Genomic DNA, 17,093 nt, shown 5'->3' with positions numbered 1-17,093 from the left:
GTCTTCAGATAACAGGGGCTTGCCTGTAAAGAAGACAGTGCCCCCTTTTCTTCCTTTCTGTCTTCCTGGCCCTGCGCTGATAAGCTCTGTTCTGCCATACACTCACACAGGGATGTGATGCCACAGCCCCCGCCCCCAAGACAGCCCTGGACCAGGAGCTCCATGGTTATAAGCCACAATCGCCACATTGTAAGTTGATGGCCTTAGGTATTTGTAGCAGGGATGGAGAGCTGACTAACATTAGTAGCAAAAAGTGCAGTTGGTGGCATTTTATATCAATACTTGAGAGAAGTTTGGGCAACAGGAAGCATGGCACTCATATTCCCACAGTCTGTAGAACTTAAGGAAGAATGTTTGTTAAAGACCCAGCAAATCTAGTTTCTACAATACCTGCTGCAATACTCAGCAGTGATTTTAATAACATAGACTCAATACTATTGCTCTAAAGCTAACTCCCAAGCCACCAATGAAGCAATATGTGTTCTTTTATGCCCCCAAATTGGCACCAGAATCCTAAAGTCTCCTGATACCCTCTGAGTCTGAGATCCTGAGTGGTGAGCCTGGTCCATGACTCCTCCCCCAATTTGTGAGCAAGAATGGACACTGAGGGCACTCCTCCTCAGTACCAGCACCCCAAACTTTGCAAATCATTTCTTTAAGGACAGGGTAACTAGTTTTGTTTGTCTGTTTTCTTCTTCCTTCCTGTTTCCTTCTAGCTCCTGCATGTTCCCGGGATCCAAGCTTGGTTCGAACGGCCCTTTGAGCATCAGGACATCTGCCTTCTGCCTCCAACTGGGCTGACTATCAGTCATTTGGTGCCCATAGCAGCATCAGGCCCTAACCTTCCAACCTTCTGCTTCAGGCTTGGATGACTGGTTTACTGGTCCCAATAAGCAAGGTTTGAGGAACCTTGCTTCTTGAGAAAAACTGCGCTTTGACATTTTGTGCTTGCTTGGCAAAGGCATGAGGAGACAATTTGAATCCTAGTGTATCATAAACATTTATGAATATCAAGTAAAATATTTAGTTAAGACACTACAAAAGGTAGAATTTTGAGCTCTTTGGAAGCTCTCCATGCCTGGTGTTCTTCTCAAAGGAGAGGGGGAAATGGATACAATCGCTCACTGTCTGCAGTCTTTTAAATTATTGTGTCACAGGTCATGCTGAGGTGAATGTGTGTGGACTAGCTAGAAAGCTTAGCCACCTGACTAAATTGAAGAACCCCAGGTCCCAGGTGGACGGCTACTGAGGAATGCTGCCCAAGGTTGACTTTTGGCCTCCACACAAATGCACATATATGAGCATACACACCTGCACATACATGGGCATCTGCCCACACAAGACCATGCACATGTGCCTGTGTATAACTTATACACACAAAATTAAGACATAACATTTGGTTAAAGTATAAGAAAGACAATTATTTGTTGCTTAAACTATATAAAATAAATGGCATATTATACTATTGAATAACTGACTTAAGAGATGCCTATAAGAGCTAGTGGCACACACCTTTAATCCCAGCACTCTGGAGCAAGAGGCAGGCAGATCTCTGTGAGTTCAGGGCCAACCTGATCTACAGATTGAGTTCCAGGAAAGGCTCCATAGCTACACTGAGAAGCCTTGTCTCAAAAACAAACAAACAAACAAGCAAAAAGGTGCCTATAAGAAACTGATGGATGCAAAAAATTGTGAGTAAAAAGACTTAAATATCAGAGAACTCTGCATCCAACAATTCAAAATACTGTAAAAAGGCATTTTTACCGGGCGTTGGTGGTGTACACCTTTAGCTCCAGCACTCTGGGGGGCAGAGGCAGGAGGATCTCTGAGTTCAAAGCCAGTCTGGTCTACAGCATGAGTTCTGGGACAGCCAGGGCTACACAGAGAAACCCTGTCTCAAAAAACAAGCAAGCAAGCAAACAAAGAAAGTATTTTTAACTTACAAAATCAGCATCCACAGAAACAAGTGAATGCAATGTTTGAAAGGGCAAGTTCAGGGAGCACACATTCTTGTCTAAATTACAGAACTCTTGAATTCACAAGAGTCCTTAGATATTACCACATGGATAAGCTCATCCTCACAGCAATGCAATAGGAAATCAAATAAAGACAAAAAGAGAACTTGTTCCCCAAATAAACACTCCCAACAATTCATAGATGCCATACCATGACAGAAATTATAAGGATGGAAAAATACAGCCTAACTCTCCAATGACCACAGGAAGCTAAAAGTTTAGAAATACTATCTAAAAAGCCCTAAAAACCTCAAATTCCAGGCCCTGTCCTCTGCCAGTAAATAGGCAAGGTCACATACTCCTTGCTGTTTACAGCAAGGAGTATGTAATCTTGGCCTAGTCAGATAACAGAAAATGAGCTAACTAACTGCTTGTCTGACTTCGTAAACTGCTTGTGAAACCCCTGCCTTTGTTGTAAACCCTATAAAAACTGTCTCAATTCTGCCCTCAAGGTCCTCAGTCCTATGACTGTGGACCCCAGTGCACTTGGAATAAAAATTCCTCATGCTATTTGCATTGAGACCGCTTCTCTTGAGTGGTTTGGGGAGTCACTTTCCTGTGTGGGAGGGTGAAGGTCCACGCTCTGCAAGTCTTTCAAAATGAATGTCAATCAAAAATATGTCACATATCAAGGTATGTGTGATTGATTCACATGGCGCTAGGGTGGGTTTATAGCTGAAATGTATTTATTAAAAGGCAGCTATAAGACATGGTGGGACAAGCAGACCCAGGCGGGTTCTATGCTTGATCACAGCATACATGTCAGTTCCCACAGAGCCTGTTCATGAGAGCAGAACACTTCTGAGCGGTTAGCTATTTCTGTGTGATGGCCTTGCTATATACACCAATAAAATACAGTTCTTAAATGTTGGTAATGTCTCTAATTGTATTGTTTTAAAATTCAACTCTTCAGACTAAAATTATCCCTGACAAAGCTCTGTTTTTGTCTTGCGATGAGAAGTCACTTAATGCCTTCAAGTACTGTGTTCACTGTTCTTTCCTCTTCTAGATAATTTATTTATCCTACTCTTCTGGCTTCTGAAAGATACCATTAGAAACCAGCATATCAGAGGATCAGGCATGACAAAGCTTAGTCTTGTATTGTATTATCTTCAATATTCCTGAAATAAAAAAGAAACCTGTAACATCCAGAAAGAACTTTTTAATTGGTGAGTATATAATCACTTCTGCATTAATTTCCTGACTTACTCACACCACCTCCTTGAAGCAGAAAAGATAACTGGGCACCGACAAAGCCTGTAATTCCTCACTCGAATTGTAGGTAATGCCAATGTTAATTTGTTTGTGCTGTTAGATTAGTGAATGTAGACTTCATCTGTAGGGCTCCTGGGAAGCATATGTATGAATGATCATTGCAGCTAAAGGAACCCTGTGGGCCATGTGAAGTCACTTTGATATGTGTCACTAAACTAGAAAAGAGACCATGAAAGGACAGGAGTGATTGGGGGGAGAGAAGATTATGACCACGGGTGACGTGAGAGCAAGAGGGAGGGGCAGGGGGAAGTGGGGAGGGGGCAGCAGGACCAGCCCGGGGCAGGGGGAAGTGGGGAGGGGGCAGCAGGACCAGCCCAAGGGCTGCAGGGAGGCTGGGGAGGAGGAACACAGACAACAAAATATGTGTAAGATGCCATAATAAAAACCATTATTTTGTATGCTAAAGAAAAAGAAGGCAGGAAAATCACATTTAAAACGTAAATATATCTGTAGAAGTGCCAGGGTAACCAAGAGTGAAAGCATACACGACAAACCTTTTATAATAATTTATGAGATTCTGAGATTGAATATAAAATTTAATAAGCTGCAGAAATTTAACTATCAGTATAAGATAATGTAGGTATTTCCTTTCACATAAAAATAATTTTGAGTTGGGTGGTGGTGGCACACACGTTTAAACCTAGCACTTGGGAGGCAGAGGCAGGTGAATCTCTGTGAGTTCGAGGCCAGCCTGGTTTACAAAGTGAGTTCCAGGACAGCCAGGACTGTTTCACTGAGAAACCCTGTCTTGAACATCCCCCCCCATTTTTTTTTTAAATTTTGTGTAATAGTAGCAAAAGCAGCCCATGGGCCAAAAGACATGCCTTTTTTTGGGGGGGGGGATAATTTTTCTACCCTCATATTCTAAGAAAATGTTGTCATACATATTTTTAAATATAAAAGAAAAAGACAAGGCAGTTTTGAAGGAAAGACAAAAAAGTACATGGTTCTTTAATAAAAGTCAAGAACAGAGTTGTAAATAATTATTCAGCTAATTCACTTTCATGGGATATCCCTTCCTTCCATTACCTCCTGCCTGTAAGACAGCAGCAGCCACAGCAATGCACGCAGCAGTGCGGCCAGAGCATCTCTTTGAAAGTTATTGTTGGTCTGGACAGATGGCTCAGAAGTTAAGAGTGAGAGCTGCTCTTCCAGGGGACCAGCACCCACATCATTGTAACAGCAGCTCTGGAGGGGCCTCAGGCACCCGCACTCTCTCTCTCTCTCTCTCTCTCTCTCTCACACACACACACACACACACACACACACACACACACACACACTCCCTCTCTCCCCACAATGCACATAAATAAACGTGAAGAAATTTGAAAAGTAAAATCACAGTTGTTGCTAGCTGCACACGATGATGCTGTCCTGCAACCCTGGCACTCTGCAGACTGAGACAGAGGGATTGGACTTTGAGGTCAGCCTGGGCTGCATATTGAGACCCTGTCTCAAACAACAATAAAATCATTGCTGAGTGCAGCACACGGCACAAGAATGAGAATGGTTTCCCACAAGCACCACATTAACAAATTATAGAAAAGCACTCGCCTGTCCACCAAAAGGCACACTCCCTTCTGAGTATTTTGTAGTAATTTAAAGAAATTGCCATTCCATTAACACAAAAGAACAGTTTTTGTTATAAACATATTATAGGACATTTATTAAATTTGAAGGCCTAGTCAAATTTTGGACAATTTCAAAACTAAGGTTCATCATTAAAAGGACATGATAATTTTTTTGTGATATAACCTGGTGACCACAGGTGAGATGATTTCTTAATAAGTCTACAGTGTAGCTCTATTGTACATAGTGTGCTTTGGGAACTTACTTCATAACTGTGCAGACAGATCAGATTGGTACACTCACTTTATTACTGGAGGATTGATTTTAAACAATATGACGTAGTCTCTTATCCAGTGTGATCTGAGAAAAATCTGATTCTTGCTGTGCCTTTTCCCCAGAAACGAGTCTGATAATTTTTGAAGAAACTGTGAGATTTAGGAAAATCCTAGTAAAAAATATCCTGTCAGAAATGTAAAAGAAAAAATTAATATACTCACAGAAGGTTGAGGGCTAAATTGTTACTTATGTCTGTCTTATTGCTGTGAAGGGTAAGAGAGACAATACCAAGATTATCTAAATATAAGATATTATACACTCACTTATTTTAATCCAACATGATTGACCAAGGTTAGATTAAAATATCTTTTTTTTCTTGTGCAGCCCTGGTGGTCCTAGAACTCACGCTGTAGACCAGGTTAGCAATGAACTCAGTGATTCACCTGCCTCAGCTGGGTTTAAAAGAATGCACCACTACGGATCGGCTGAATTCAAATATTTTCCCAGGCAAAATCCATAACCTGAGGAAAGGATCCCATTATCACTCCACCCAAACCGAGATCGCAGAGACAAGTTTCCTTCTGTGTCCCTGCTGCTGGGCTTTGTGTATTTGATGGTGTTACCATTTGCATATGGATTCACAGCACACCATTTTTGTTGTTCCGGGATCTTCTTAGTGTGGTCTGGTCTTGATTTTAGATTTACCTTCCCTGACAGGTGAGCCCCAACACTGTCCAAGTCCACTCCCTGCAACAAGTGTAGTACAATTCCTTGCCATAGATAGCGAGAGAGAAGGACAGGCCTGAACGATGGCTGGATAGATGTGTATACTTCTATTTCAGCTGACAAAGAATCTGTGTAATAATCTCCTTTGGTGTGAAGACACTAATGGCAGAGATGCCGGCAGCGTTTCAGTGGTAAGGAGTCTTCTGGATGATTTACATTCTTGGGTTCATAGATGAAGGAAGAGGAGTGTGATGCTCCCCAGGATCACACATCCACTCTGCAGTTGCCACGACTAAACTCATGCTATTTGGGACCTGAACTGTTTCTCCTTAGCTATCTAGAAGCCATGATGGTTTGGGTAAACACCCACAAAGACGTGCTGGGAACTGGGAATCTCCAGCCTCAGCCCCATCCCAAACCCTGGCCAGGTGTTCCACTGGGAACTCAGCCCCAACTCCTCCCATTCCAAGCCTTGATCCTCCCAGAAAGTCGCCAAGGGCCAGCTCCTGCCCTGGAACTACTCAGGACCCTGCCCCTAGACTCCCGGAGAGTCTCCTGTTTCTGGGAATAGCTTTGTTCAGATTAAACCCGGTCTTATTCATTCGGCTTGATTTGATTTATTGCATCCATGGGGAAACCCACTATTAGGGACTTCAAAATGTTTATCAGTGTGAAGCTTTAGTCACCAGGCCCTGGCAGCTAGAGAGTGGGGACCTATAACACACAAAACCCAAGGGAAGAATTTGGTATACTTTTGACCTTCTCTCTGCGCTCAGTTTCCCTGCCCTCTGTTTTGTATCATAGCATGTTTGCACTGTGGACCCAAAGCAAGAGGGTTGAGCAAGCCTAGACTGACCCTGCTGCAACTGTGAGCCAAGATAAACCTTTCCCTGGTGTTGTTTGTCTCAGATGTCATGTCACAGTGACAATAACTGTTTCTAAAACTGATGTGAAAGTTAAGAATGCCTAAACACTACACGATGATGACTTTTCCCCTCTAGTCAATAGTTATTTCAATAAACATACTGATTACATTTACAAGGACTTTCCATTTCTGAAATATCCTTGCTAATGATGTTTATTTTCAGACTAAAATAGTGACATCTGCTGTGTTCCTTCCTTCTTTCCTTCCTTCCTTTCTTCCTTCCTTCCTTCCTTCCTTCCTTTCTTTCTTTCTTTCTTTCTTTCTTTCTTTCTTTCTTTCTCTTTCTATTTTCCCTCCAAAACACTTCTTGAGTCTTATTTGGATTGGACAGCTAAAAAGAGTAAATGCACATGGACCAAATTCTTTTTTACTGTAGTAGATGAGTTGGGACCTTGGAAGATATCTCTAAAATCTTCACAATGACCGACTTCACAATGACCGAATCACAGTTGTCACCTCCCTTTTCCAAAGGTCTCTAAATTCATTTAGGCTATGTCACTGCAGTCCCATTTCAGAGCCTTACCTTGAGCTGCTGTTTCCGTTCAGGAAATGATGACTGAATACCCACGTGCTGAAACAGAGATGGTCTGTACTGAACCCGGGCTTCCTTCTTTCGATACATACAGTGCCTCTGAGGAAAGAGCAAGCAGACATCTTCACACAGACCACCTTCTACCACCTTCTATCACGTTTACTACCCAGAGGGTCTTTTTAGATTGCTTTTGTTCAGATTTCTATATTAGTATTTAAAATTTGGCATAAAATATTCCATTCTGGGGTCTTCCTACATAACAATAACCCAGCAGAAGAGAAGGGTATGGAAAAGCTTCGTGGAGGTGTGTAGTTTCACGAACTCACACAAAGCCAAGCTATTCTATCAGTTTTCATTTTCTCTTCCTCTCTCTTTTTAAAGGACTTTTTATTTTTTTTGGGGGGGGGTGTAGTTGTTTGATATTTTTGAGCCAGGATCTCACTACTCCATAGCCCAGGCTGCCCGATAACTTACTATATAGCACACCGACGCTGAGGTCAAGACAGTCTTCCTCCCTCAGCCTACTGAGAGCTGGGGTTGTGGGTATGAGTCACACAACTGGCCCTTCTCTCTTTTCATTTCAATAGCTTAAATGATTTGGGGGGAGGGAGTCTCTTCCTGTCTATACAATCCTGTCAGAGTATATTATCACACCTTCGTCTTCCTGTATTCATTAATTCTGTATCAAATTAGATCCTTCAAAATCTCTTCAAAAGTGGAAAAAGAATGTGATTACAGTACAAAGTCTATACCATACTTAATGGAAAACTGTTTAAATGACCTTCGTAAAAATATACTCAAAACAAATCAGAACTAAGGCATGGCCCAGAGGTGGAGGGCTGGGCTGGCATGGGCCAGTCTTGGATTACATCTATCCCCCCAGCATCCAAAAAAAAAAAAAAAAAAAAAAAAAAATTCCAAATGATCATGACTATGAGTCTATGATTTGAGAATCATTTAATCATTTATTGTCATTTAAGTTAGAAAAGTCAATCTCAAATTTTCACATACAAGTGAAAAAGAATCTAGTAACTTTACTTAAATATGTTTCTACCCAATACTACTGTATAAGAAAATACTTTATCAAGGAATCTAACAATAATGGAGAAGCCATTTAATGATCTGTTACTTCAGCTTGAAATTAAATTAGCGTGGAATAAAATTACTCTAATAGTTAAAAATGTTGACAGATATGAAATATTTGACGTAGTTTTAGAAAATTTCCAGTAGGAAAGCAATGTGGCTTGCCTGCCTCCTCCCCACCTGTCCCTAATCCCCAGCACAGCTTGCTGATAAGCAGGGCTGCATCTGTTACACAGGTAGTAAGAGAGAGTAAATGTCTTGGTTACCTTGGGCTTGTCCACGTTTTCAAAGATCTGTTTTATTTTACATGTCTGTTTCAGATGCAGGTGCATGCAGTGCCCAGGGGGGCCACAAGAGGGCACTGGATCCCTGGACTGTTAATGACAGGCCATGTGAGACTCGTGGGTGCTGGGAATCAAACCTCTGCAAGAACAAGTGCTCTTGACCCTGAGTCATTCCACACCATCTCTCCTAAGCCCTAAACCTTTTTTACAAATAGACTTTTTATTGAACTGTTATTAGCTTGTAGGAGTCCTTTATATATTGTGATATAAGGGAGGCTTTCTGGCTTACAGAAACCTTCCTGCCACACCCTCCTCTGGAGAGCCCCTTTTTATAGCACAGGCATGTGTCGTTTCTCATTTGCTGAAGCCCAAACTCTGCTCCACTCCCATTTGTCTGAAAGCTAATCTTATCACGTGATTTTTGCATGTTGTTGGACATTAGCATGTGCCTTTGTTCCTTAAGACTGCTTTTTGTTTGGTTGGCAAATTTTGGATTTTGCTGTGTTGTGTGGCAGGGTTGGTAAGGAACCTAGGGAGTTATACATGCATGGCAAATGGTCTGTCACTGAATTATTTTGCCAGCCCCTCCTTAAAAATTGAAATACATAGATTACATTGCATGTAGTTTTAATTTAATTTAAACTCAAATTCACCAGTTTGTTTTAATTAGCTTAATTCACTGTCATTTAGTTGGGAATTTTTGTAGATATGCTTGTGTGGAATTTACCATTTTTATCTTGGTTCACCACTGTCACTGTGTGTGTGTGTGAGAGAGAGAGAGAGAGAGAGAGAGAGAGAGAGAATACGTGTTTGTGTGTGCGTATGTGTATGAATATGTGTGTGAGTGTGTTTGTGTATGAGTGTGTGTGAGTGTATGTGTGTGAGAGTGCATGAGAGTGTGTGTGTAAATGTGTGAGAGTGTGTATGTGTGTGTGTGAGTGTGGGTGAGAGTGTTGAGTGTGTGAGACAGTATTGTGTGAGTGTGTGTGAGTGTGTAAGAATGTGTCTGTGAGTGTGTAGGTTTAAGTGTGTATATGTGTGTGAGAGTGTGTATGTGTGAGCTGTGTGAAAGTATGTATGAGAGTGTGTGTGAGTGTTTGTGTATGAATGTGAGTATGTGAGTGTGTGAGAATGTGAGTGTATATACGTGTGTGAGAGTATGTGTGTGTGTCAGAGGATTATGTGAAAGAATGTGAGTGTGTGTGAGTGCATATGTGTATGTGTGTATGAGTGTGTGAGAATGTATGAGTGTATGTTGTGAGAGTGTGTGTGTGTCAGAGTATGTGAGTAAGAATGTGAGTGTGTATGAGAGTGTGTGAGTGTGTATGTGTGACAGTGTATTAGAGGGTGTGTTTGAGTGTGTGTGTGTGTGTGTGTGTGTGTGTGTTTGCCTCCAAGTCGTGGTCCTCCTGCCTTGCCCTCCAAGTGCTGAGCCCCGGCTTTCTTTCCTGTGTCCCCTTCGGTTTTTATGTCAAGCTCATGCTGGCTGTGCCTCCTCTTACTCCGCTTTTTAAAATCCTGGGGCTGATGTGTCTCTGAGTTCAGCTGAGCACCGCCTGGGTCCGGCACTCAGCACATCATTCAACGTCCCAGGCGCTTCTGGATCCACAGACTGCTCTGCAGACATGGCCAAGAACCACACCACACATAACCAGTCCCCAAACAGCACCGGGATCGCATCAGGAAATCCCAGTCACTAAGAAAGGAATCCCTTAAGGAGGTTGACCCCAAGTTCCTGGGGAACATGTGCTTTGCCAAGAAGCACAATTAAGGCCTGAAAAGGGGGCAGACAAACAATGTGAAAGCAATCAGTGCGTGTGCAGAGCCAGAAAGGCCCTTGTGAAGCCCAAGGCAATCAGTTAAGTCCACGATACTGAAGAGCCCAACGTAAACTCGGCCATCTTGTTTTCATCGCTCATCCCAAGTTTGGGAAGCAGATTTCCAGCTACTGGCCAAAGGTTTCAGACTCTGCCAACTAAAGCCCAAGACTCAAACAAAGGGTGGGGCTGCAGGTCCAGCTCAGGTTCCCAAAGGTGCCCAGGTCCCTTCAAAGGTCCCATAAAGGCTTCTGCTTGCAATGTGAAGACAAAGTGGGTGGTGTGACATACCTGCACACTCTCTGCAGATTTTTGTGCTCTGTGGTGTTTTTACAAATAAACTTGAGGCAAGATATATTTTTTAACAAAGTAGAAAAATGTGAAATTCATTTGTTATTATTTGTTTGTTAAGTGTTTAGATAGAACTTACTTATAAAACCACCAGGACTTGGCCATTTCTTTCTCAGAGGGCTTCTATATTTTTACTGAACTTTCTTACATGTAGACCTACTCAGGTAATCCGTTCCATCACAGATGAGTTTTGACAGCGTGTGAGGCTTGCAAGCAGCCATTTACTTTCTAAGTTGAGGCTACATGTATGTAATCGTGGCATTCACTTTCCTATTAAGGCATGTGAATTCTGTCACCACATTTTCTCATTCTAAGTCTGGTGCCTTTTGTCTTTTCAATTTATTGGAGTTGTTAGTAACTTATCAAGATTAGTTCTCTTTTTAAACTGAAGTCTGGCAGTCCCCAGCGGGACATCCGTGGGACCATGCAGGGCACTTGATGATCTGGAGCAGCATTCCTGCTCTGAGGTGCACTGTAGAACCAACTTTCCTGGGTGGCTTACACTATGCGTCATCTGCCTTTTCCCACCTATGACTTAATCTGCACCCTACATTTGGACTGAACACACACACACACACACACACACACACACACACCACCATCTGTAATTTAAAAAGATTCTAATAATCTGTTTTGGTACATTTGGACAATTTACACTTAACACAGATATTGAAATGTTTGGATGTATGTCTTATTATTTTTTAGCTTACCTCTGTTCTTTTTGTTGTTTTGCTTTTTTTTGTCTGTGTTGTAGCTTTTCCCAGCATTAGTTTGGATCCTCACTATTTCATTTAATATTATGGAGATGTCAGCAAAATTCAGCAGAAGCTTAATGTTTTGGTACATTCATCAGATCATTATTTTTGTTAATAAAAATATTTCAGTGATAGTGTGACAGGATGGTATTTTTTCAGTCTGGTGTTTCTGCAGGGACACTCACACAGGGTGTACCCCGTTCCACACCCTCACCGGGGACACTCACACAGGGTCTCCCCCGTTCCACGCCCTCGCCGGGGACACTCACAATATGCTCTCCCCAGCCGCACATCTTCACCAGGAAAATGTCGTCTAAAAGTATATCTATGGGCTTCACTTTGTAGAACATCAAGAAAAAATGTACGAAGTCAAACAGGTCCTTTGATTGAAAGAGTTTTCCTGTGGAGAAAAATAAACTCATGGGCATGTGTATGACGTGAGCCTTGTGTGTTCCATTCAAAGGAGCAAGCAGAACTTAATCACATCACCTAGGTTGGAGACCACAAAGCATCTTGCTTGCTTCAGACTGCGGGTCTGTGAGCAACTTCACACTGGGCCACTCTCTCTGGGAAGCATTTTGAACTCACCCTCACTGCTAAGGTGACAGACCACTCTCTCAGTTCTACACAAAGGATCTTCACATGACCTTGGCAAGCACTCAATGGACCTACTACACAGTAACCTTTAGTCCTAATGTTTTACTAGAATATTGAATGTTTCAAAATTTGAAAATTGTTTAACCAGGCATTTATAAGATAGACTACTATTTTAGGTTCATGTTTCTTAAAGACATATTGTATTTTTAAAAATATGATCAACTAGTCCCAGTTAGTTTTTTCTTTTTAAAACTCTGAGTCCTGAATTTTAAAATGAAACTGAATGGAAAAGATTCAGTTGGATGCTTGATTTAAACTATGTAACATAAAATAACTTGTCCTATTTAGTAAGTTAGATGGACACATACAGTTTTCCCCCCTTTGGATTTTGAGGCTATGTGGGTCACTTAATATGAAATGTACAGTTGTATTTTAGCTACTTGCTGATGTTGAGATGAATGATGAAAATGATTATGTCCTCTTCTGTTACAAGCAAAGTCCTATTTAGCATGGCCATGCTTCTGGCTGCTGGAGTAAGGAAAATTGAGGCCCCATGAAGTAAAGGTCTTCACTGAAGAAAGGTCTTCAGTGTCACACATGTGAGTCTTTCTCTCTCTCTCTCTCTCTCTCTCTCTCTCTCTCTCTCTCTCTGAAGACACTTCCCCACTCAGCTCTCTCTCTCTCTCTCTCTCTCTCTCTCTCTCTCTCTCTCTCTCTCTCTCTCCTGTTCTAGCAGAGAACTGTCAACAGTAAGAAGCTGATTAGCTGATCAGAGATGGGCATTGATCAAGATTTTGAGAGTTTAGAATGTAGCCTTGAAGGTAAAAACTGTAAGGAACAGAAAAAGGCTAATTAATTATATTATGTGAAAGTAAGAGCCAGGGCAGGGGCAGATTCTCTACTCAGATTTGTTTCAGTTTCCAAGTCAGTTCTGAACCTGTCACAATCTAAAACTAATTAGACAGTCAAAGTTAAAGTAGAAAACCGGGATTTCTTTTTTTAAGAGTAAAATAAGACAGAATGTCCATCAGACTAACTAATGTCAGGCCCCTGGAAATGAGAGGTAACCCAGCTTGAGACCACAAAGCTCAAAGGAGCTAAGGGAAAGGTTGTGAGGAAGGAAGAAAAGGGGGTATCTAAAATGGCTGCAGGAACTGAATTATACCGTAAGCACTGCCACGGGAACTTTTCCGTGGCCGGTACAATTCACACACCATTTCTTTTTTGTGTGTTGTGTACATGTGTGCCTATGAGTTATGCAGTACACATGCTTCCGAAGGCCCAACGTCAATATTTGGGTGTCTTCCTTGATCATTCTCCACCTTACATTTTTCAGAGTGTCTCCCACAGCTAGGTTGGCTGGCCAGTGAGCTCCAGGATCTGCCTCTCCAGTTTCCCCAAAGCTGGTCTGGGTGCTTCCACCATGCCTGAGTCCCTGTGCTTACACAGCAGGCTTTTTACCGTCTGAGCCGTCTCCCGGCCACGAAATCATTTCTATTAAGAGTAGCAACTTTGACACATTGGACATCAGACACTCAAGTACCACAGCCCTGAATTCTTTTTCCCACAACTTCACTTCTCTGAGAATCAGCTGGGTTTTTTCATTGGTCAGTTTGTTGGTCGAAGTATCAGGACAGGATTTGGAGTCTAGCCTGTACTGAGCATTTACGGTCCAACTAGGGTATAACAAGGGCCCCTTAGTTCTTCTACATAAAGAAAGGATAGTACACATCTGTCACCGTACATGTGCATACTCATAGCACCCAATTGTATGTTTTTATAATGTGCATGTATACATTAATTTGCTCACTTATATTGTCTACCTAGAAAAAAAATGATCAAAATATGTTACCTGTAATTCAAGTGCACAAATTTGGCTTTTCGAGACAGGGTTTTTCTGTATTGCTTTGGAGCCTGTCCTGGAACTAGCTCTGTAGACCAGGCTGGCCTTGAACTCTCAGAGATCTACCTGCCTCTGCCTCCTGAGTGCTGGGATTAAAGGTGTCTGCCACCAACGCCTGGCCCAGTCTGGCTTTTCTAGGTCATATTATCCACACAGAAATCAGGCTAGGTCTTTCCACTAAGTATTATAGCAAACAAATTATTTGATATGTTCTTAAAAAGTTTTAAGACTATGCTCTGCTAAACAGACAGACAGACTGACAGAAAAACAAATTCTTACTCTAAGCAGAGGATGTTGGCATACCCATAATCTCAGTACTTGAGGATGAGGCAGAAGGATTAATATTTTAAGGTGGAGTCTGAACTTAAAAGAAGGAAGGAAGGAAGGAGGAAGAAAGGAAAGAAGGAAGGAGGGAGGGAAGAAAGAGCTTAATCCAATGTGATTTAACACAATAGACTATGGCTTACCTATAAGTCCAAGTACTGAAAATTCAATAAAAAGCCAATTTTTTGAAGTGAGGCTGTTTACAAAATCTTTCATTTTTGTAAAATACATTTTTCTTGCTATGATATCATCTTCTAGCTAGAGAAAAAATCCAAATACAAAAAAATAGCATTAATACCTCCAGTTATTCCATTAAATTAACATTATATCAAAGACAAAAAAATACTACCAATAGAACACACTGGAAATGTCTTTGGCAAGATGATAATCTTTGGTCAATTCACTAAGGCTATTCTCGGTCAGATTTATTCTCTGACTATGATATTAATAAAACCTAAAGTGTCTTTTATTTCTCCTAAATGCTGACTAGAACATCCCATTTAAGTCCTCTTCGAGATTCCATTTAATCCATTTTAATTGTCATCAACATTTCAGCTTTAATTAAGATGACGGCTGTCTAGCCTGGTTGTTATAACAGGATTCCACAGGCTGGCTTATCCACATCAGTGAAGTTGGTGAATTCTAACAGTTCTGGACTCTGGGCCGTCCAGCATCCAGGTGCTAGTAGACGAGGGGTCTGCTGAGGCTCAGTCTTCATGGAGGTCTCTCTGTGTTCTCTGACAGAGAGAAGAGGCCTTCTGTATGTAAACACTAATCCCAGTCATCAGGACTCTGTCCTCAGGATCAAGCCACACCCAAAGGCCCTACCTCCTCAGACCACACATCTGAGAACTAGGACTTCCACATGGTAATTTAGGATGGAAACACAAACATCAAGAAGACAGCAGACAGACTTGCTCTGCTCCTCAGGTAATGCTGCCAGGTTCTATCTGTAGCTGCTATGGTCCTTGGTGAGAGGTGGCAGGAAGGAGCTGGCCATTCCCACCCACACCTGGCTGGTCAGAAGGACCCTTAGAAGGAAGCTCCCTAGGGAAAGGGGTGAGGGTGAGAGCCGTCCTTGATTTATGTACAGGATGTGATGTCCTTAGACTGTGGCGCTTCCCACATCAGCCACGTCCAGGGGCACAAACACAAGACAGAGCTGGGAGGCAGCTGACATCCCTCTACTCCTCTGAGCTAAAGGAGTTGTTTGTCTTTCAGTCTTGGGAAGAGATCTTGCTTTCAGCCTTTCTCGGCTTTCTCTCTGCCCTCTACTGGTAATTCTGAAAACTCCATGAGGGCACATTTTTCTTTGAAGTGAGGTGTGTTGCTTATTACAGGAGACACACCACTCTCATCTGGTGATCTGAAGGGACCGAAAGGAAACCAACACCTATGATGGACACATTCTACAGCTTCACTATGCAGTAGTGAACAGCGCCACTCACAAAGTGAGAGGCAGTGAGGGATGGCAGTCTGCGTAGGTCCACAGCATGACCTACCATGAGGCTTAGACATGGACACAGGGCAATTTCTATGTACTTCCAGGAGCTTTATTTTAGATTTTCTTTTCAGTTTGGACTTCTCTCTGCCACAGTGAACACAGCAAGAAGATACATTCAATCTTAAGCTTCAGCATATTGATTCATAAATACTTCCCATTTGTTTGGCCATAGAGCAACACACGGAGAAAGGAAGGGACTAAAGGAAGGATTGAAAAAGTAATACTTGGCTTAAAATTCATGTATACCAAGTTTTTACCTGTAAATAATACGTGGCCTTGGGTTGGGCATACAACATCAAAATACAAAAATCCAATGTTTGCTTCATTTGCCAACTAAAAAACAAAGAATAAAATCTCTTAATATTCATTATAGCACATTCACTTATAAGGCTATTTCAGTAATTAAATAACACTTTTACATTTTCTGACAGAATGGTATAGACAGTAAATAAAAAGGAATGTGTTTATACTAAAGTTATACTAAAGAGCTTCTCTATTGAGTGGGCAGTACCTGCCTCGGCTAAACTAGAACAAGCATGGACTAGGTGTTTTGCATTTCAGCCAAATTTTTATTGAAGTAATAAGTTACCATCTATGTGGCTAGTTTATTGTCAGCTTGACAAAAACTGGAGTCACTTAGGAAGAGGAGCCCTCAACTGAGGAATTGTCTCCATCAAATTGGTCTGTAGGCAACTGTGGGGGTCTTTTCTTGGTTAATGATTGCTGCTGGAGAGCCCAGTCCACTGTGGGCGGTGCCACCCCTGGGCAGGTGGTCCTAGGCTGTGGAAGAAGGTAGCTGAGCAAGCTTTGGAGATGGAGACAGTAAGCAGCATTTCTCCATTGGTTACAGCTATAAGCTGCTGCTTTGAAGTCTTGCCTTGGCATGCCTTGGCCATGGATTGTGATGTGGGAACCATGAGCAAAAGTAACCCTTTCTTCCTCTAAGGTGCCTTTGGTCAGTGTTTTATCACAACAACAAAGAGCAAACTAAAGTAGCCTTTCTTGATCACATGAAAGTGTTCAGAAATCTTATTGTACTTTATCAGCAAATAGGACACTAGGCCATGTGCTGGAGATACATAGAACAGGACACGGCAGTTCTTGCCCTGGGGTCTCACTATTAAGAAAATACACACAGAAATGGGAAAATTAGAGCA

The 17,093-nt window shown here is 41.9% G+C and overlaps 1 protein-coding gene across 1 annotated transcript in view; it reads right to left on the bottom strand.

Annotated features, from left to right (window-relative positions):
* Window positions 1-5,291: 5,291 nt before the first annotated feature.
* Mgat4d (MGAT4 family member D) overlaps window positions 5,292-17,093 on the bottom strand; it is a 33,883-nt gene continuing 22,081 nt past the window's right edge. The window contains exons 7-11 of the mRNA XM_051194915.1: window positions 16,194-16,269; window positions 14,576-14,690; window positions 11,878-12,008; window positions 7,310-7,417; window positions 5,292-5,319 (exon numbers count right to left, since the gene is read on the bottom strand). Of these exons, the coding sequence (XP_051050872.1) occupies window positions 5,305-5,319; window positions 7,310-7,417; window positions 11,878-12,008; window positions 14,576-14,690; window positions 16,194-16,269 (445 nt within the window). The 3' untranslated portion in view covers window positions 5,292-5,304. The remainder of the gene's footprint in view (window positions 5,320-7,309; window positions 7,418-11,877; window positions 12,009-14,575; window positions 14,691-16,193; window positions 16,270-17,093) is intronic.

This window comes from Phodopus roborovskii, unplaced genomic scaffold (assembly GCF_943737965.1).
Source record: "Phodopus roborovskii unplaced genomic scaffold, PHOROB, whole genome shotgun sequence".
NCBI lineage: Eukaryota > Metazoa > Chordata > Mammalia > Rodentia > Cricetidae > Phodopus > Phodopus roborovskii.
Note: the sequence above shows the minus strand (reverse complement) of the source record. Positions and strands in the feature narration are given on the sequence as shown.